The sequence below is a fragment of the Stegastes partitus genome, unplaced genomic scaffold (assembly GCF_000690725.1).
Source record: "Stegastes partitus isolate 25-593 unplaced genomic scaffold, Stegastes_partitus-1.0.2 Scaffold737, whole genome shotgun sequence".
Taxonomy (NCBI): Eukaryota; Metazoa; Chordata; class Actinopteri; family Pomacentridae; genus Stegastes; species Stegastes partitus.
In genome coordinates, this window is record NW_007578468.1 from 206,703 (window position 1) to 224,736 (window position 18,034).

Below are 18,034 nucleotides of genomic sequence, written 5' to 3' on the forward strand. Positions count from 1 at the left end.
TGTATTTATACTGTTTGAATAGTAATTTCCTTAAAATGAAATGTTCTAATATTTTGAGATACTGTATTTTTGCAATAGCTGGAAGCCATGATCTTCAAAATTCAAACTTTTTTTTTGCAACAGTACTGTTATTGGCTTCTGTTGTTGTTGTTTTTTGTTTGGCTTCTGTTTAATTTTTTGTGAGTCCCCTTTTAGAGGTCCTTAGTAACTCAAGAGTAACAACAGGATGAGGGGCAAGGCAGGGGTTGAAGGCTGTTCAATATGCTGTTAAGGTAGAGCTGAAGCAGATGCTAAACATGCTAAACATTGTTTACCAAATTTATTGGGAGCATACCTGTTGCATTGAAGTGATGCACTGCACTTTCTCCTCCCTCTTAATATCTGCCATTTTTCATTTCAGTACAGAATATTTGGTAGTTTTCTTAGCGTACTACAGAGGCAGTCCAAACCACTTGGAGTATCAAAACACACTTTATTTGGTAAAATTTGAATGCATAAGTTATATTTCATGGTAAAATACATCAATTAATACTGCAAACATTTACAGTAGAATGTATAAAGGCTGCAATTACAATAAAACATTAACATCTGCTTACAAAAGCATTTCAGATGAGCAATACTGGCAAATATGACAAAATATTAAATTAATGTTTATACTCCCTTTTAAAATGGAAAGAAGGACAACTATGCAAGAAGTTTGTGTGATACATTCATGATGTTACCCCCATCCCCTTTATCATGACAAAATATATTTTGTTCCTTGTAAAATTCTTTGAAACAAGGACAAATACAAACAGAAGGCTATCATTAAAGAAGATTATTCATTCATGAAATACAAAAAAACAGCAAGTCACTTCAAAAGAGATACAGCAATGGAGGGGTGTGTTCAGGCAGCTGTGTTGACAAATGAAAAACACCTTTGCCAGAAAGTATGTCCACTACGCACATCAATGTGTTTGTGAACAGTTTTTCCTTTGCAAACACTTTCCATCACAGCTAGATAAGTCCAGCCTGAAATACAACTGAAATAAAACCTTAAAGCTTAAAAATCAATAAACAGCTGTACTTGGCTTTTATTTAATGTGTTTATGTATTTGTTCATAAATGCAATCACGCAAATTTAAAAAAAAAAAAAAGAAAAAAGAAAAAAGAAAAAAATACTTGCTTTCCTGCAGTGATAGCACCCCTTTTACTGCTGTTCTCCAGCAAACGTAAATTGTTGGCCACTGACAATGTCTTTACTGCTATTGATTAGTGCCGTGTTTGTCAGTACCAGGGCCAGGTATCTCTTTTGCTTTGCATCTTTATTTTGATTATTTATGTTTAGCAATTTGCATGAAGCCAGCCATTGAAAGTAGGTGAAAAAAAGTTGAAGCACTGTGAAGACCTAAAACACAATATTACACCAGGCTTTAATCCAAATACACTGCTCGTGGTAGATAATTTTATTTTGCAATGAAACATTAAAGACTTTTAATATTTCATCAAAAAAAGGTAAAATACAATCAATCCTTGCAGCTATTTAATAAAGTGAAATAAAAGGAAGCCTAAGTTCTATATGTTTGGCAAGCATTTCACAGTTTCATACTAAAAGGGTGAAAGTGTACAACTGAAGAGAATGAAGCTGAAGGTGCAATTTAGATGTCATGACATAGTACCAGCTCTAGTGGGCTCCAGCATTTGATACGGTTATGTCAAGTCAACTCCAACAGAGTAATTGGACTGGTCATTTGCAGCCACCAAATCTGGAGGCATACAGCTAATTGCAGCTTGATATTCTCCCTTATATAAAAACAGCAGTGCATGTACAGGAGTTGCTGGTGACTTAGCAGGTGTTAAAATAACCTCAACAAATAGACAAAGCCAGGGGTATCTAGAGTGATTTTCCTGGTTTTCTTTGTAAGAACTGGACTGGCCTGCACAGAGCCATGACCGTGACCCCATCCAACAACTTTGGGATGAACACAAATACAGACTACAATCTGGTACTACTACTGGATGGCCTGAAACCAGAAGAGTGGAGGTTCTTCTATCGTTTTGGAACGGCATCTCCCATATATGGCTGGAACATAAGGCTGTTGGCATTATTTTACCTATGTAGTTATTGTTCTTACTGTATTTTAACAAAATTAAAGATTTTGGTTTCTCCACAATGAAATAAGGTGTCAAAACACTTAGGTATCACATTGGCACTGGTCTCTTACTGGACCCTGACAGTAAGTCGTTTGAGTAGTTCAGACAAGAGCTACTGACCCCAAAGATCAAGAAATGGTAAAATAGGGAAATGGACACAGAAGGCAAGAGGCAAGGCAAAAACTAAATATAGATTTGCTCCATGATATCAGTTTGATATACCTGTATCTTATTCCTGATATGTTTGATAGCATGTTCAAAACTGATCAATTCTACACTTCCATTGGAGAGCTCCTTAAACAGAATCGATATGTGGCATTCAGTAGGCCTGCACTTTATTAGGAATATTATTGTGTCTTTTAAATAGAGTACTCACGGTATAAATTCTGTTACATATTTATTATTTGCAGAAATTGCAGAAATTACCAGATACCAGCTTCCATTAAGAAAGTATAAGTGCAGAACTAGAACCTGGGGTCTCTGCTCAGTCTGTTGTGCTTCTCCAGCAGCTCTTCAAAAAGATTTTGGATTTTCTTTATTTGTCCAGCAAAAGCAGCTTCTGACTACAAAAAGGGTCTATAAAGAAGGAGGAGGTGGGAGTTGCATGACTCCGCAGACTGTCACAGCTGCAGGGGCTGATAGGACGTTTACGCCATGGTGTACCCGTAGCTACCACAATGCAGCGCTACCAGCAACCGATCTTTCAAGACCTCTTTGCTTGGATATTCTGGGAGTTTCAGCATGTTGATACTGCAGAGAGGGAGAAACAAGAGGTTTGCAGGGATCATGGTCTACACTGATGGCACACTGTGGTCATAACAGATCATATCTAGGAACTGGAGGAGAGCTGGTGTCTCACTGGTTTCTAAAAGAGGAAATTCAACAATAGGAATTACCTGTCCACCATGCAGAGGCCTCTCCCTGTTTTCAAACTTTGCCATCAGTGTACAAGGATATCACTACCAAGTGTCACAAACACTGAAGGAACACACTGCCCTCTAGTGCTTAGTAACACAAAGGTCCATCAGGGAAGGTCCCATAACTGTTGAGGATGTTGGTGACATGTACTATGTCTGTGTCAGCAGGGGGTTGAGGACTAAAGGTGACAGATTGTGCAATTTCTTCTTGTGGAGAATAAATCTACAACTTTGGAGTACTGTTGAGCATCCCTGCCAGGTGTGTAAGAAGTGTGGCAATGGGCCAGGACCACAAGACCATTATAAGTTAAATTGTGTGCACAGAGACAAAACAGTGCCCATTTCATAGGAAGATTGCAGGAAATGATTATGTGACAATGTGAATGGAGGCAGTGGTAAATTAGCACATTTTCAAATAAGAAATTCTAATTAATTTCAAGTGTAAACTAGTCTTTTAATCAGTGTACAAAATCTCAGTGAAACACGGCAAAAAGTGGTGCAGTACACAATTCAAGGGGGAAAAAAAATCCCTACTGTACTGGGGTTAAAATGGGTTCGTAATGTTTATTTCTAAGAGAAAAACACACAGTACCTGTACCTGATGAAGATATTTTTTTTTAAATTAACATCTCTATGGTGAATTGGACCCCCTGGACAGGTCGCCAGTCTATTACAGGGCTAGACTTAGAGACAGACAACCAATCACACTCACATTCACACCTACAGACAATTCTGAATCACCAATTAACCTCAACATGCTTTTGGACTTGTGGGGGGAAGCCGGAGAACCCGGAGAGAACATGCAAACTCCACGCAGAAAGATCCCGGTGTCCTCACCGGGACGCGAACCAGCAACCTTCTTGCTGCAGTGCTAACCACTTCGCCACCTTGTAGCCCAAAACAACAAACTGAAACAACTAAATCGTCCTTTTTCACACATAATAACCAAAAAGCTTAACATTTTGTACGACCTCCTTTGGCTCTGATAACAGCTTGCATTCTTGCTGACATTGTTTTTATGTACTTTTCCACAGTCTCTTTTGTTATTGAGTTTCAAACAGTTTCTCGCTGTTCCCACGGACTTGCTTTACATGACACTTTGGTCTACACTGTGGTCATTCTGGAGACTTTCTCAGACTCTGATCTAGAAGCATTCATCTCTGCCAGAAGATCAGCAGTGGTCTTCTTTCTGTCTCGAGTACTCAAAATGTTGAGGTGTCTGACATCTGCTTCAGTTAACTTTCGTTTCCTGCCTCTTCCTTTTTGTAAGTATCAGTCTAAGCAATTGACTCCAAAGCACACTTGACCATACTGTGAGAACACTTTATGTCTTTCGATATTTGTCTCATCAGAAAGTGCTTTAATTCACACTCAGCTCTATGGGCTTCTCTGAGAAGTCAGACATGAATCAAGCATAGCATTCAACCACTAAAAGTTTTCTGGTCAGGAATGCAAGTAAATAACTATAATTTGACATCTTAATCAATAAATAATAATGTGCTTACTATTTTTTCAGTTTTTTGTAAAACAGTAATTTTTAAAATTCATTGATGACAATAATTATATTTCAGCATTAAAAATATAATTTCTGTTAAAGAGCTTCTACATACTGGTGTATTAACCGATACAGAAACATAGAAAATTATTTTGGTAATTACCAATGCTGTTAATTTATGGCAGCTATGGCATAAACCTTACACTGGGTGGTCTAATACATTTGTTGAAGACTGTATATGAGTGGCAAGTGACAATGTTCTGGAAAAGGAAAAATAATGTGATAATGCAAATTGATAGAAGGCAAAGACTGCATTAAGTGATGCTGTTGACTGGGAAACAAGCTGGAGTCAAAACATCCATGAGACACTGACAAGTCAAAGATAATCCAAAAAACATCTTATACAGGGCCTGCACCAATCTCAAATACAAGACTGAATACAAATGAATCAAAAGAAAAAGAGTAATTACCAGGTACTGGAGGTAGGCAGTAGATTAGAGGTGTATGGTACTGCAGCAACGGTGAATTTCTGTAAACCGCTGCCACCCATCAAGTAAGCAAAGCCACCATGAGGAACTCTGGAACTGAGAGAAAATAGCACTTAATTTACTTTTTTAGGCTTTGACACATTTTTTTATATTGAGAACTTCTGAGGAATTCCAGCAGAGAAACCTTCCGGTGACAAACTGAAGCAGAAGAACCCGTTCCTCCTGGGTCAAGCTCTTTACCACTTCCCAGAACCACTGCAAAACACACAGACAGATTAGAGCTACATCACACCAGTTTACACCATACACAGTTTTCAAAAGCTAGAAACCGCTCGCCCAGAAGATGAGGTGACATATATATTCTTTATTCTATATTGTATATATTCTATATTCTTAACATAATCTTTTGTCAAAATTAAAAACATACAGTTTAAAGTTGGATGATAGACTGCATCCCATATAGGATAAATAATTGTGCTTTTGTCATGCAAAGCTAATCGAGGAGAATCATCAGTTCTTTATCGTCAGACATTTAAAACGTATATTCCTGTATATCACTGCCTTGTAAATACTGTCTTCTTGGAAATGTTTTCAAAATAATACATAAATGTAATATGGTAACAACCTGTGCCGACAGGTAAACATCAATGTTACTACAAACCCAGTTGATTCAGGTGAAACATAACCATCTTGTCTTAAAAGATTCAGTCCATGTAAAGTGGTAAAAAAGGGCCGACCTGGATGACTGGCTCCTGAGGGTCATAGCCACTGGTGTACTCAGTGTTCCTGCACCAATCTTGCACATCGATCTCTGGCATCCCCGACAGCAGGAGTTCCTGTACGCACGCATGTGCATGCACACGCACACAAAGCATTAAGAAAAGATAGCAAGTAGCTGAAAGATCCTTTGAACTCTATGTACCTTCACATTGCTAAAACCAGCCAATCAGAGGTGAAGTAAAACAGCTATTAAGAAGTGTAAACACAAAACAAGCTGCTGAGTTGCCCTGCAAAAAGCACGATCAAGCACGTCCAACAAATCATAATGCTACCCTATTGATCCATACGGATGGGAAACTGCACAAACACAGCACACAAACCCTTTAAAGAAGTTGAAGATATGGCTAATCAATACCACATCAGATCTAAGTGGGGTGTCGGGCATAAGGCTCCAAGGAGGAGAGCAACTGGAAAAAGCACAGGGGGAAGAAAAGTAGACAAAGACAGGGAGGTTAGAAAAGGCTGACTAACCAATTCATATTCATCAAAAAGCTGAATGAGTGACGGGGGGATGAAGGTGTGGAATCCTCGTAGGAAAGCGTTTATCTGAGGCTGGATGGCTCGCGTCATCCTCAGCTCCGTCACCAGCTGGACATACTCAGCCTAAGAGAAGACACACACACACCCAGATAAGTCTTTGCAGAATACTGGTGAACATGAGAAAGAGACTGACCTCATATATAATAGTTGTTCCGCTCCTTTCAGCTGCTGTCTTTATAGGGTAATGCCATCTGCAGGAACACTGCAAGTGCTACACTCTAATTAGAAATTCCATAGAAAAAAATAGCTGGAGGAGAGAGATCAATTAAACGTCATCTTCAACCACACTGCTAGAGAATAACACCATAAAAACAATCTATATCTAAAGCCCCCCCCCCCCCCCAAGACTTTTAACAGACAAAAGTCCAGTAACTAAGCAACTTTCAAACCCCTCTTTTTGTCCTAGGCAATTTATTTATACACATGACTTGCTGCTAAATTCATAACCTCACTGGCAAGAGTCTCTCACTGGTCATCAATTAAACCCCAAAAATATTTTTTTTGTTGATCAAAATTACATATTCATATATTTCTTCATGAAATAAACCCTACATGCCTTAAACTTGTAATGTAGCTTTACACCTTTGCCTCCGTTAGCATGCATGGATCTGTGAATGTGCAATCCCATGCTTTTACACATACTTGTCTGGCATATGCCTGCAGCTAGAGCACACCAGCTCGCCTACTCCTTTGCTCAAACACGAGAAAATGATTCTATGCTACATGATACCAAGTTGTAATATTGGAGTAATTCAGACATATGTTCAAACCAGAACCCCAATTNCACTGCAGCTTCAAGGTGGAAATGCTCAGGTGTTGACTACCTATTTCCCTCATGATATGTCTTCTAGTATGTAAACCACCACATGGACACAGTAACAAGGTAGATCCATGTTTTTGAGACTGTTGTTGCTACACTGCAGCTTCAACGTGGAAATGCTCAGGTGTTGACTACCTATTTCCCTCATGATATGTCTTCTAGTATGTAAACCACCACATGGACACAGTAACAAGGTAGAAACATGATTATCAGAGGAAGTCTTCAAATGAATAGCTTGACATGTTGGGAAATAGATTTTTTCCTTTCTTGCTGAGAGTTACAGAATATCTATACCACTCTCTTGTCTGTACAGTACATATGAAGTTGCAGTAAGCTGTCTGGAGTGGAAACAGAGGGAACAGCATGCCTAACAAAAGTCACGTATAAACAGCTCTAATGCCCTCTCATTAACATGTTATATTTCAATTGTACAATCACCTCAAAAAATTAAGAGTAAAATTGTGACATTGTGGTTTTGCAAGACGTTGCCAGGCATCATGCTTGAGCCCATGGTCAAGGAAATTACTTGTGGTCTGTTCTATCACTTTGATCCAGGCTTTACATAACATGTTCTAACAAATAACCTTCAGATTTTTATTTTATTTTATTTTTTTAATTTAAAATTGTTTAAAAGGCATTCAGATTCTTAGACAGTTGTATAAACCCCTCCCTAAAGTCCTCCCAGCTTGTTCTGACTGATTTCAATTCAAGACTACACATCCTGACAAGACATTCAAAAGACAGGTTGTGTATATCATTTTTGTACAGCACAAATTAGTCTAATCTTTACTAATAGTCAGGTATACTGCTGTGGAATCCAACTCAATCAGACTTCTGAAACAGCAGTTGCCAGCCTTAATATTTTCTGTTTATGACTAAAAAGAAGCATTATCTCCTTGACTACAAAACCGTATTCTAAGCAGTCAGCTTGCGTCTGTTTCCACCTAAATGAAATAAAGTATTAGCATGCACATCACTGCGTTTTCTCACATAACGAGGGGGAGGAGTAACAACCCCCAATTGAAACCGAAGCTCAGGTGTTAATGGCTCCTGAGTTTATAAGTATCTGGATCTCCCAACTAGTCAGTCAGAACTGATGAAGCCTCTTGGATGAGAGGTGAAACGTCTTCAACAAACTCAAACAAGTCCAGTTGCTATGATTAATCTACCAGAATACTGCGTTTTCTCCTTTCACCAACCAAACCAGTTTTTGCTGTATGTTTGCATTGTATGAGATGATGCCTAGGACTGTGTTCATGGGGACTGACCTTGTTGTCCTGGGTGACCAGGATGCTGATCCCTCCAGGTTTAAGTGGCACTTCCTCCATCGCCCCAAACACATCTGTTTCGACAGAGAAGGTGAGCTCTAAACCCAGATCACTTATGTCGTTGTCCAGAATCCACTGCAGATTTTTAGCATACTCTGGATCGATAGACGACACGTCCTGGTAGTTCACTGGGATACCTGAAAAACACACAATCACACACAGAAACACAGGCACACATATTATACACAGTACAGAAAAAAATAAGACTGGATCAAGGAGGTAATATAATAGTAAATCTTGAAGAGGTCAAAATACAAACTTTTAATATGATTTTGATATACATAACAAAGCTGACAGACATATGGGAATATGCAATTATAAATATTTTTTATAAACAAAACACAAAATATTTATTACTTAATATAATTACTTATTACTAATACTTATTCACGACAATTTGATATTAGATTTCCCTTGGAATTTTTGCTATTTTAGGATGGAGAATTATCCATATACATGTAAGATGTGCTATTATCCATCCCCAAAAATTAAATAAAAACAAGGTATAAATTATAATACAAAGCACAATACCTAAACATTTTTTAAAGTATATTAATCCTAAAATTGCTGTCTGAAAACATATATGTGGAAAAGGTCAAAACATCACTAGAATCATTTTAGTCAAGAAAAAAAGGTACCAGCACAATCGTGTGCAAGCAATATGAACAATCAATTTTGCTGTTATCTCCTCTGGTCCATGTTTAGTGTGGTACACGCCATGTCGCCAAACAGCACAGTGACTACTTGTAACCCTATAAATTGGCCGACTGATTACAAGTTTATAGGCACCTGTGATGCTAATTAGAGGACACACCTTGATTGAACATGTCCCTATGGTTACATTATTTTCAGTCTTTTCTAGGGGTACCATCATTTTTGTCCAGGCCTGTTTCATGAGTTTATTTTTTAAAATAATTCTGTTGAACCACAGTTCAAAAGCAATGTCTGATTTTCATTGCTTAATTTTCATTGAATTTTTGTTTGTTATTACTTTTTTCAGATTCAAGTTATTTCTGTGACTGTTGTGAGTTTTTCTTTCATTAACCGAGGGGTGCCAACAATTTTGTCCACTTGTGTAAAATGTGGGGAAAAAAGTTTACAGTTTACAGTGACCTACCTCATTAAACACAGGTGCAGCAAATAGGTACTAGAAGTCAAACAACTAATTGAATGAAGATTATTTAAGTTAAGCATATGTGTTTTAAGTAATTAGAATACAAAGATACTTCCATCCATCCATTATCTATACACCACTTAATCCTCACTAGGGTCGCGGGGGGCTGGAGCCCATCCGAGCCGAAGGCAGGGGACACCCTGGACAGGTCGCCAGTCTATCACAGGGCCACACTTAGAGACAGACAACCAAGCACACTCACATTCACACCTACGGACAATTTAGAATCACCAATTAACCTCAACATGTTTTTGGACTGTGTGGGAGGAAGCCGGAGAACTCGGAGAGAACCCACGCTGCACGGGGAGAACATGCAAACTCCACGCAGAAAGATTCCAGTGCCCCAACCGGGACGCGAACCGGCAACCTTCTTGCTGCGAGGCAACAGTGCTACCAACTGCGCCACCCTGCAGCCCTTACAAAGATACTTGTATCTGGAAAATCCAGTGACTAGTGAATCCGTACTCCTAGCTATAATTACACCATGAAGACAAACAAAAAACACTTTAAGCAACTCCACAAAAAGGTTATCAAAAAGCATAAGTCAGAGGATGGATGATGGAATATCCTTCGAAGTACAGTTCAGTCTATATCTAAGAAATGGAAGAAATATGGCACATGCTTAAATCTGCCGAGAGCAAGCCATCCTCAAAAACAAGTGACTATGCAAGAAAGAAACTAGTGAGAGAGGCTACCATGACACCTGACTCCACTGAGGTGGGAGAGACTGCATACAACTGTTGCCCGTGTTCTTTACCAGTCAGAGCCTTCCGGAACAGTGGCAAAGAGAAAGTCGATGCTGAAAAAAATCTCACATTAAATCTTCACTAAATCTCTAGTTTGCCAAAATCCATGTGGGATACTCTTTAGTCAACTGGAAGAAGGGTCTTTGGTCTGACCAAAGAACCTTGGTCCAAAATTGAGCCAAACAGTGTGCATTATCACAAACACACCTTCCCTGCCATGAAGTAGTGGCAACATCATGACATGGAATGCTTGTTTGTAGCAGACCCTTGAAAGCTTGTAAGGGTAGAGGATGAAATGAATGCAGTAGAGTATAAGCTTGAGGACAACCTGATGCAGTGTGCAAGAGAACTGAAACTTGACAGAACACTTTTTCCCCAGCAAGACAATAGGCCAAAGCATACAGCCCAAGTTCAGAGCCCAGACCTCAAACCAATTGAGACTTTGTGGCAGGATTAAAAAAGTGCTGTTCACTTATGATCTTTGTGCAACCTCACAAAGTCTGAGCAGTCTTGCAAAGGAAGTAAAACTGCAGTGTTGAGATGTGCAAGGCTGATTGAGACCTATCCACACAAGCTCAAAGTTGTTCGTGCAAACCTGCATTTACTAAAAGGGGATAAATACTTATGAAATCATTTAGTTTTATATATTCTTAAATAATTGCCATTACTTCGCAGAAATCTGTTTTCACCTTGACACAGCATTTTTTTGTTAAATTCTACATTAACCATGGTTCAATGTTGAAAAGCAATAACAGTGGAAAACATCCAAGGCGGGTAAAAAAATATATATATAGACACTGTATCTATACACTGTATGCACGGTAAAGATTACAATTTTATTTCTACTTTAAATAAATATTTCACTTTTTTTCCACAAAGTTTCTGGGTTCCTACAGTGAAAGTCATACTCAGTTAGCAAAACAGACAAAATTGACATTATTTGATATTACAATCTTTTTAAGGTAAGACTTGACATTTATTAAGTTAGACAAGTCAAGTTACAGCATATGTATAGAGTGTATTGCAATATAGTTTTTAAAGTTAAACTTCAGTTCAATATTGACTGAAATAGATTTCCATGTGACTGAGCATTACCACATGTGACACAATCAAAATGTGAGTGTCATCAGGAGGACGGCATGAATTTGTAAAACCACTGACACAAATGTTTAAACTGTTGTCGGATTATTAAACTGAACAAATGACAAAACTGGAAAATAGAATTTTTCAATGATGATTAAATTAGACTCATGTACAAAAATGAATAATCTTGTGTAACCCCTGTATAATTGCAACCTATAAAGAACATACAACATGCAGTAACTGGGATAGAAAGAGTGCCATGAGCTTGTAAGTTATTGTGTGAGCTTGTGGGCTCTTGTGGATCGTGATGACCTGGCAAGCTAAAATGCAGACCTCAGCTGAATTTAAAGTTTAAAGGGAGAAATGGTAACAGCTGCTGGATGGCGTCAGCAAAAAGGATTAGGGAAAGGATGTCAAGACGAATGACGAGGTGGTCAAATGAAAATGGCGAGGTTTAGCAGTTGTATAACGAGAACAGAAGATAGGAGGGGGTTTTGGAACGGCCTGCTGACTTTCTTAAAAAAAGGAGGTATTTGAAAACTTGCCACAATTAGATCAGACACTCCAAGACATGAATAAATCTAAATTTATTCAAAATTAAAATTAAATTCAATTAAAAGAATGGGTTGTGGTTTCCCAGAAGGAGGAGAGTTTGGGAGGAGTTTACAGAAGTATATAAGAAGTTATGAAAGTATTGTTTAGTCAGTAAAACTGTTAATATTTTGTTCATGTTTGTTCCTACAGCCTCTGTATTGATTATTCACGAGACTTTAAAATCTATTTCGAAGACATTTTCTTCAAAACTTTTTGAAGACTCCAATAGTTGACCCAGAAGTAATTTTCTGACTACCTGTTGAACAAAGTTGCCTGATCATCTTTGGCCCATAGCAGGCAGACTGAGTCATAACAAACCCTGGATCAGACATGCTGAAAAATGTATGAGGTGGCTATTAAAGACTGAGACTGGGCTTGTGTCGGTTAAACCACAGCATGCAAGCCTAAAACACAACACATATTGATCAGTGGGCAAGCATAAACAACACCTGAAATTTTTTAAAAGTGAATTAGTTTCATTATTAAATAGGTACACCTCATACATTCTAAATTACAGCGTATGCAATTTGCTACATTCATTGTTTCAAAATTTGATTTCAATTCTGAATGGACTGATTGTTGAGCACAAGTATTATCAATCAATCACCCATATATGCACAAAAGGAGACTGTATTCCTTACCCAGTATGTGTTTGTAGAATGAACGAGTGAAGTAGATGTTGACCAGCTGTCGGTGGTACAGAGCCAGACCCAGAATCTGACCTGCGAAACGGAAGTAGTTCAGATGGTCTGGATTTACTGAGGAGTTGCTGTTGGGCTGAAAAGTTGTTCCTGTGGATCACACGCGCACACATGCACACATGCGCGCATGCGCACACACACACACACACACACACACACACACACACACATTTTACATTATATAGTCCTGCGTGTCACACTGAATGTTATCGCTATGTGGAAAACATCATATACCATCAGCTGACTGAGTGAACAGAGCATAGTCTGGGTTGATGATCTCATTGGATAAGATGTCAAACCACTCCCGAACCACACCCTGGCCCTGAAATACACAAACAAATTCAGCACAAACTAGAACACAGCTTACTACTTTGGATTTTATGGGACATGGGACTGGAGTCCTGCTAATTCTTCTGTTGACAGCTGAATTACTGAGAGTTATGAAGTGTCATATGAATGTAGAAACTCACCATGCCCTCCTCACCATGGAAGCGAACAGCAATGCCCTGTTTGAGTTTCTCATTGGTGGACTTGGAAACCATCTCACAGCTACTCCTAAATATGGAGTCTGTTGGTGAAAAAGAAAAAGAAAACTAGTATACTGCATTAAAAAAAAAAAACAATTAAAAGAAGAGATGGAAAATAAGATAGTCAGGATTGGAGCCATACGCATGCACTGCATGCTTTTCTGTAGTGCCTAAACCGCTTCATGCATGAACCTGCATGAAGCAACAGCAAGTCTAATTATTGTGGTGCTCATGGAAGCGTTTGGTATTAGTGGGCTCCAAAAATGACACTGAATGTTAATACAGTACTAACAACTGGCACATATCCACCTTCAGAACCTCATTCTGTGTGGACCAACAAGCCAGGCAGCAGAAGTGTAAAGTACAGCTGTGAGTGGACTTGGTTTGATCTTCACTTTCTACATACAGAAGAAGAAGGTACACACAACAGTGAAAGTGTGTAGTAGTAAGCAGAATCTGTACCTCTGTGGATGAGCAGGATGTCACTCTCACTGACTGGACGATGAACCATGTCTGAATCTGGCTGGCTGGCCAGCAGATGCTCATAGAACCACTCAGAGCGATCCTTAAAGGGCTGATGGGGAAAACAAGGCTTTATCTCACACTGTACGGCACTTTCCTAAACTAATTATCACTTCGCGATGTTTTCAGTGTTCAGCCTGTGGATTTTTCAGTCTCAACTCATGGCTCGGAAAGCACTCAGTACTGAAATATTCATCTGTAATACAGAGATGAGTATAGGGTTTATTTGCATAATACATGCCTTTGTTCTCTAGGCATAGGAGGCTTTTCCCCTGGGGCCCCTAGGGTGTAACAGGAGCGGGATGAGAAGATGAAATCAAATTTACTAGGTTCATATGTGTAATTAAAACAAGGGCCTATTCCCAGGTGAACCATTATCCATGGTTAACAAGACTCAAATGCTGCAGCACAAATATGAATGCAGAACAGTGAGAGAACAGCACACAACTCAAAGTAGTACTTTAAAATTTATGAAGCCATATAAATGGAACTTAAGTATTATCACCATAGTTGTAACACTGTAAAATGATTCTGCAGTGAACATAAAGACAGACTTGTCAGATAAAGACGAATAAGGTAAATACTTTTGAAGCCACAGTTTAGTTTAGTTAGCATAGACATATGAAGTAGAATAGAGTGATGGTAAAATTTGGAGGTATTTTATTCCTCAAACTAAAATAATGGCAGAGTTTTAGAAGGTCCTCAATCTTGATGAGCCTGACAGTGTACACCTAGGTGAGAACCCTGAACAAAACTTATGGCTGCACTAAAAGAATACCTAACATGTGGACTTAAAATAACACCTTGCAGTATCTGCAGCTCACGACAACTTGGTTTTCACTACAGCCTGACCAATTAACTGGAAAATTTGATACTGAAATTGTAGCTTGTTCAAGACTGGATTTTTAAGGACTACACAAATGACAATTTTCAAGCTTAATTTTAAAAAATATATAATCACTGGATTTTGTCATAAAAAAGACTGACACCTAAAAAAAGTTACACTCAAAAACAGACACTATGCTAAAATGCATTACATTTTTGTCAGCGAACAAAAACTAGACAAAAACGTAAAAGACAAACACATGGAGAAAAAAAGTTCATACTGTTTTGATGCAATACAGCAGTTGTGCCCAAATTTCTATTTCTAATATTTGTTCCACATTTCTAAAGTTAATGTAATCCAGTAAACCCCCGCCATCCACTATGGCCTTAAAATAAACATACAGCATAATTATCACCATTTTGAAATCAACAAAAACTAAAAATGTAGAAATGTTGCAGAAGAAGATTTTTGTGATTAAAAAAAAATCATGTATCATGCCTTACTTGGCCCTTAATTATATGCATGAAGCGTGACATCAACTCAGGACACTCCAGAAGAAAGTGGAAGTGGTTAAAGATTATCTTTGGATTCCTGAAAAGAGGAGGCAGAGCAAGAAAAACGGCATGAGGACATGGGAAAACAACTAAATTAATAAATTCCAAGACACTGCAGAATCAATAGGCTCCAGGACTCTAGTGAGGATTAAGCAGTGCATATAGATAATGGATGGATGAACATTGCAGGATCAATAACCAGTACATAATGTGTGAAGTGTAGGGATGCAAATTTGAACTATTTCCTGTAGCTGCAACCTTAAGCTGCAACCTTACCAATCAATAGTTGACTAATCGAAGTTATTAAAAATACACGGTGGCCACTATAATGTATTACTTTCAGTTTGCCTACACACGCAGAATTTGTCACTCTGATAACGTACATCACGTAACACTGGCTGACTAATACAGATATTAATCCACATGCTAAACCAGCACTCTCATAGAGTGTTGCCACTCATTAACAAAAGAAGAATTCTGGCCAGTTCCATTAGTTGTCATTGGACCTTTTCTAATTATTGCACTTTAATAACTAAACTCCCACAATGCTCCCTGCTTGCCACTAGTCCAAGTGACCGTCTTCTCAGGACCCGTCAGTGTTAAACAATAAAAGGCCTCATCTGGTACAATAGAACAAGAACAATACATTTTCTAACATGCATGTCCTTTGCCAGGCTACACAGTGGTTCAGTCGTTAGCACTATCACCTCACAGCTAGAGGATCCCCCGTCCTGGTTAGGATAAATGGTAAATGGTCTGTACTTATATAGCGCTTTTCTACCTTTGCGGCACTCAAAGCGCTTTACAATGTTTCTCATTCAACCATTCACACACCAATGGCGACAGAGCTGCCATGCAAGGCGCTAGCCTGCCATTGGGAGCAACTTCGGGTTCAGTGTCTTGCCCAAGGACACTTCGACTGTGGAGGGGCAGGGGATCGAACCGCCAACCTTGCGATTAGAGGACAACCCGACCTGATCCACAGCCGCCCAGGATGCCTGGGATCTTACTGTGTGGAGTTTGCATGTTCTCCCTGTGTAGCGTGGGTTCTCTCCCAGTTCTCCGGCTTCCTCCCACAGTCCAAAAACATGCTGAGGTTAATTGGTGATTCTAAATTGTCCGTAGGTGTGAATGTGAGTGTGCTTGTTTGTCTCTGTGTAGCCCTGTGATGGACTGGCGACCTGTCCAGGGTGTCCCCTGCCTTCACCTTGAGTCAGCTGGGATAGACTCCAGCCCCCCCGCAACACTAGTGAGGATTAAGCAGTGTATAGATAATGAATGGACCTCTTTTGCCTCATGTCTTATCGGTTAATATATCTTTAACCCTTACACATTGTTTATATCCTATGCCTTCACAGTATGGCCAGTTTTGACCCAGACCAGGAATTCCCTCATAACAAGTGCCGATACCAAATTGTCTATTAAGAATTTTTTAACAGCCTATCTGACATCAATAAATGGATGTTGAGTCCTTACTTAATGTTTCACAGAGCAGGGAGACTATATTTTTTAGATTTTAAATAGCAAATTTTTGGAGAGAAATATCTACTATCACACAATAACATGTCCTATTGTACCTAAGATGTGAAAACATATCAGCCATGTTTAAAATACACTTTAAAATGAAAATGGGATGGAAAGTAGCCAATCTTTGGGTTCTGGAGTCATTTGGATGACATTTTCTGCAGCCATCCTGCCTGCAGCTTAATGTAGAGGTGAGGATCATCTGATTGTGTTGTCCTTCAACATATATGTCTCCCCTACTACCTGCTCCTCTCCCTCAGAGTCAGCTTCATCAGAGTGGCTGTAATTAGTCTTTCTCCATGATATCTTCCTGCTCTGTAACGTCCTCCCCCAAATAACTTTTTGCTTCCTCATCTTGAAAGATTAGATCAATGGCCGCTTGCACAATAAGTCTTCCTGCCATAATGCCAGACCCTAAAATGGCAGCCCAGGTACCTATATAACCTTATGGCCCCAAAACTCCTCCTTTGATGTGTGTTTTGACCTCAGCTTAGAATTATTGGATTCTAATTTGTTTATTTTTAGAATATTTGTTTTATTACAGGTTTTATATTGCAGTGCTTGTCCCTAAAGGTGCAGATCTTAAGACTATGTCAAGGCAACCTCCGACCTCTGTATGGCTTCTGTTCATTATGTATACCAAATATTATCATTCCTAAGCAGTTTGGCTCTTTCAGTGTTTTAAGATTCTCCCGTGACCCTTTCTGTCTCTGCAGTAACCTGGGCACATGTGGTGAGAACGCATATGGTTGTCGTGATAACATTTGTTGTCGTCACTATTTTCCCCTGAAAAAATACACAGACATAGCATGCAGTTTTGCAGTTTCAAATTTCCTAAAACCAGTATTTTGAAATTTGTAGTACCTGTACATATGTATAAAACGTACAATATTTTCCTTTTTGTGTATATGTATAATGTCCCTAGTCAGAAGAGTAATGTATGGCAGCGGAACATTGGCTCACCTGTTCACAAAACACTTCAGCACCTCATCATGCTTGCAGACAAACTCAATGAAGCGGGGGGATGTCATTCTGAGTGAGAAAAGAAAGGGAGGCGAGGTTGATAGTTTAAGAAAGGAAAATCTATAGACAACAGTATAAACATTGAAAAGAAAGTCAGATAATCATAAAAGACATCACTTATCAAAAATGCTGACGGAAAACAAGGTAAAAAGGTAATAGAATAAATAAAGAAAGACAGCTCATTTCACCTGGAATGTCAGTTGTCACTTATTTGTTCATTAATCATCTTCAGTGTTCTAATTGCGCATTACTGTGTCAG

General features: G+C 38.8%; 1 protein-coding gene across 2 annotated transcripts in view; it reads right to left on the reverse strand.

The window, feature by feature from the left end:
* Positions 1-452: 452 nt before the first annotated feature.
* The window catches only part of hace1 (HECT domain and ankyrin repeat containing E3 ubiquitin protein ligase 1), a 39,922-nt gene continuing 22,340 nt past the window's right edge, over positions 453-18,034 (reverse strand). Inside the window, exons 13-24 of one of the 2 annotated variants that reach the window (XM_008291340.1) lie at positions 17,716-17,784; positions 15,178-15,265; positions 13,789-13,900; positions 13,270-13,367; positions 13,034-13,121; positions 12,740-12,820; positions 8,442-8,638; positions 6,285-6,416; positions 5,771-5,869; positions 5,218-5,288; positions 5,016-5,129; positions 453-2,883 (exon numbers count right to left, since the gene is read on the reverse strand). In XM_008291340.1, the coding sequence (XP_008289562.1) occupies positions 2,781-2,883; positions 5,016-5,129; positions 5,218-5,288; positions 5,771-5,869; positions 6,285-6,416; positions 8,442-8,638; positions 12,740-12,820; positions 13,034-13,121; positions 13,270-13,367; positions 13,789-13,900; positions 15,178-15,265; positions 17,716-17,784 (1,252 nt within the window). In that variant the 3' untranslated portion in view covers positions 453-2,780. Of the gene's footprint in view, positions 2,884-5,015; positions 5,130-5,217; positions 5,289-5,770; positions 5,870-6,284; positions 6,417-8,441; positions 8,639-12,739; positions 12,890-13,033; positions 13,122-13,269; positions 13,368-13,788; positions 13,901-15,177; positions 15,266-17,715; positions 17,785-18,034 lie in introns of both variants that reach the window. The other variant, XM_008291339.1, reaches the window with a different exon arrangement.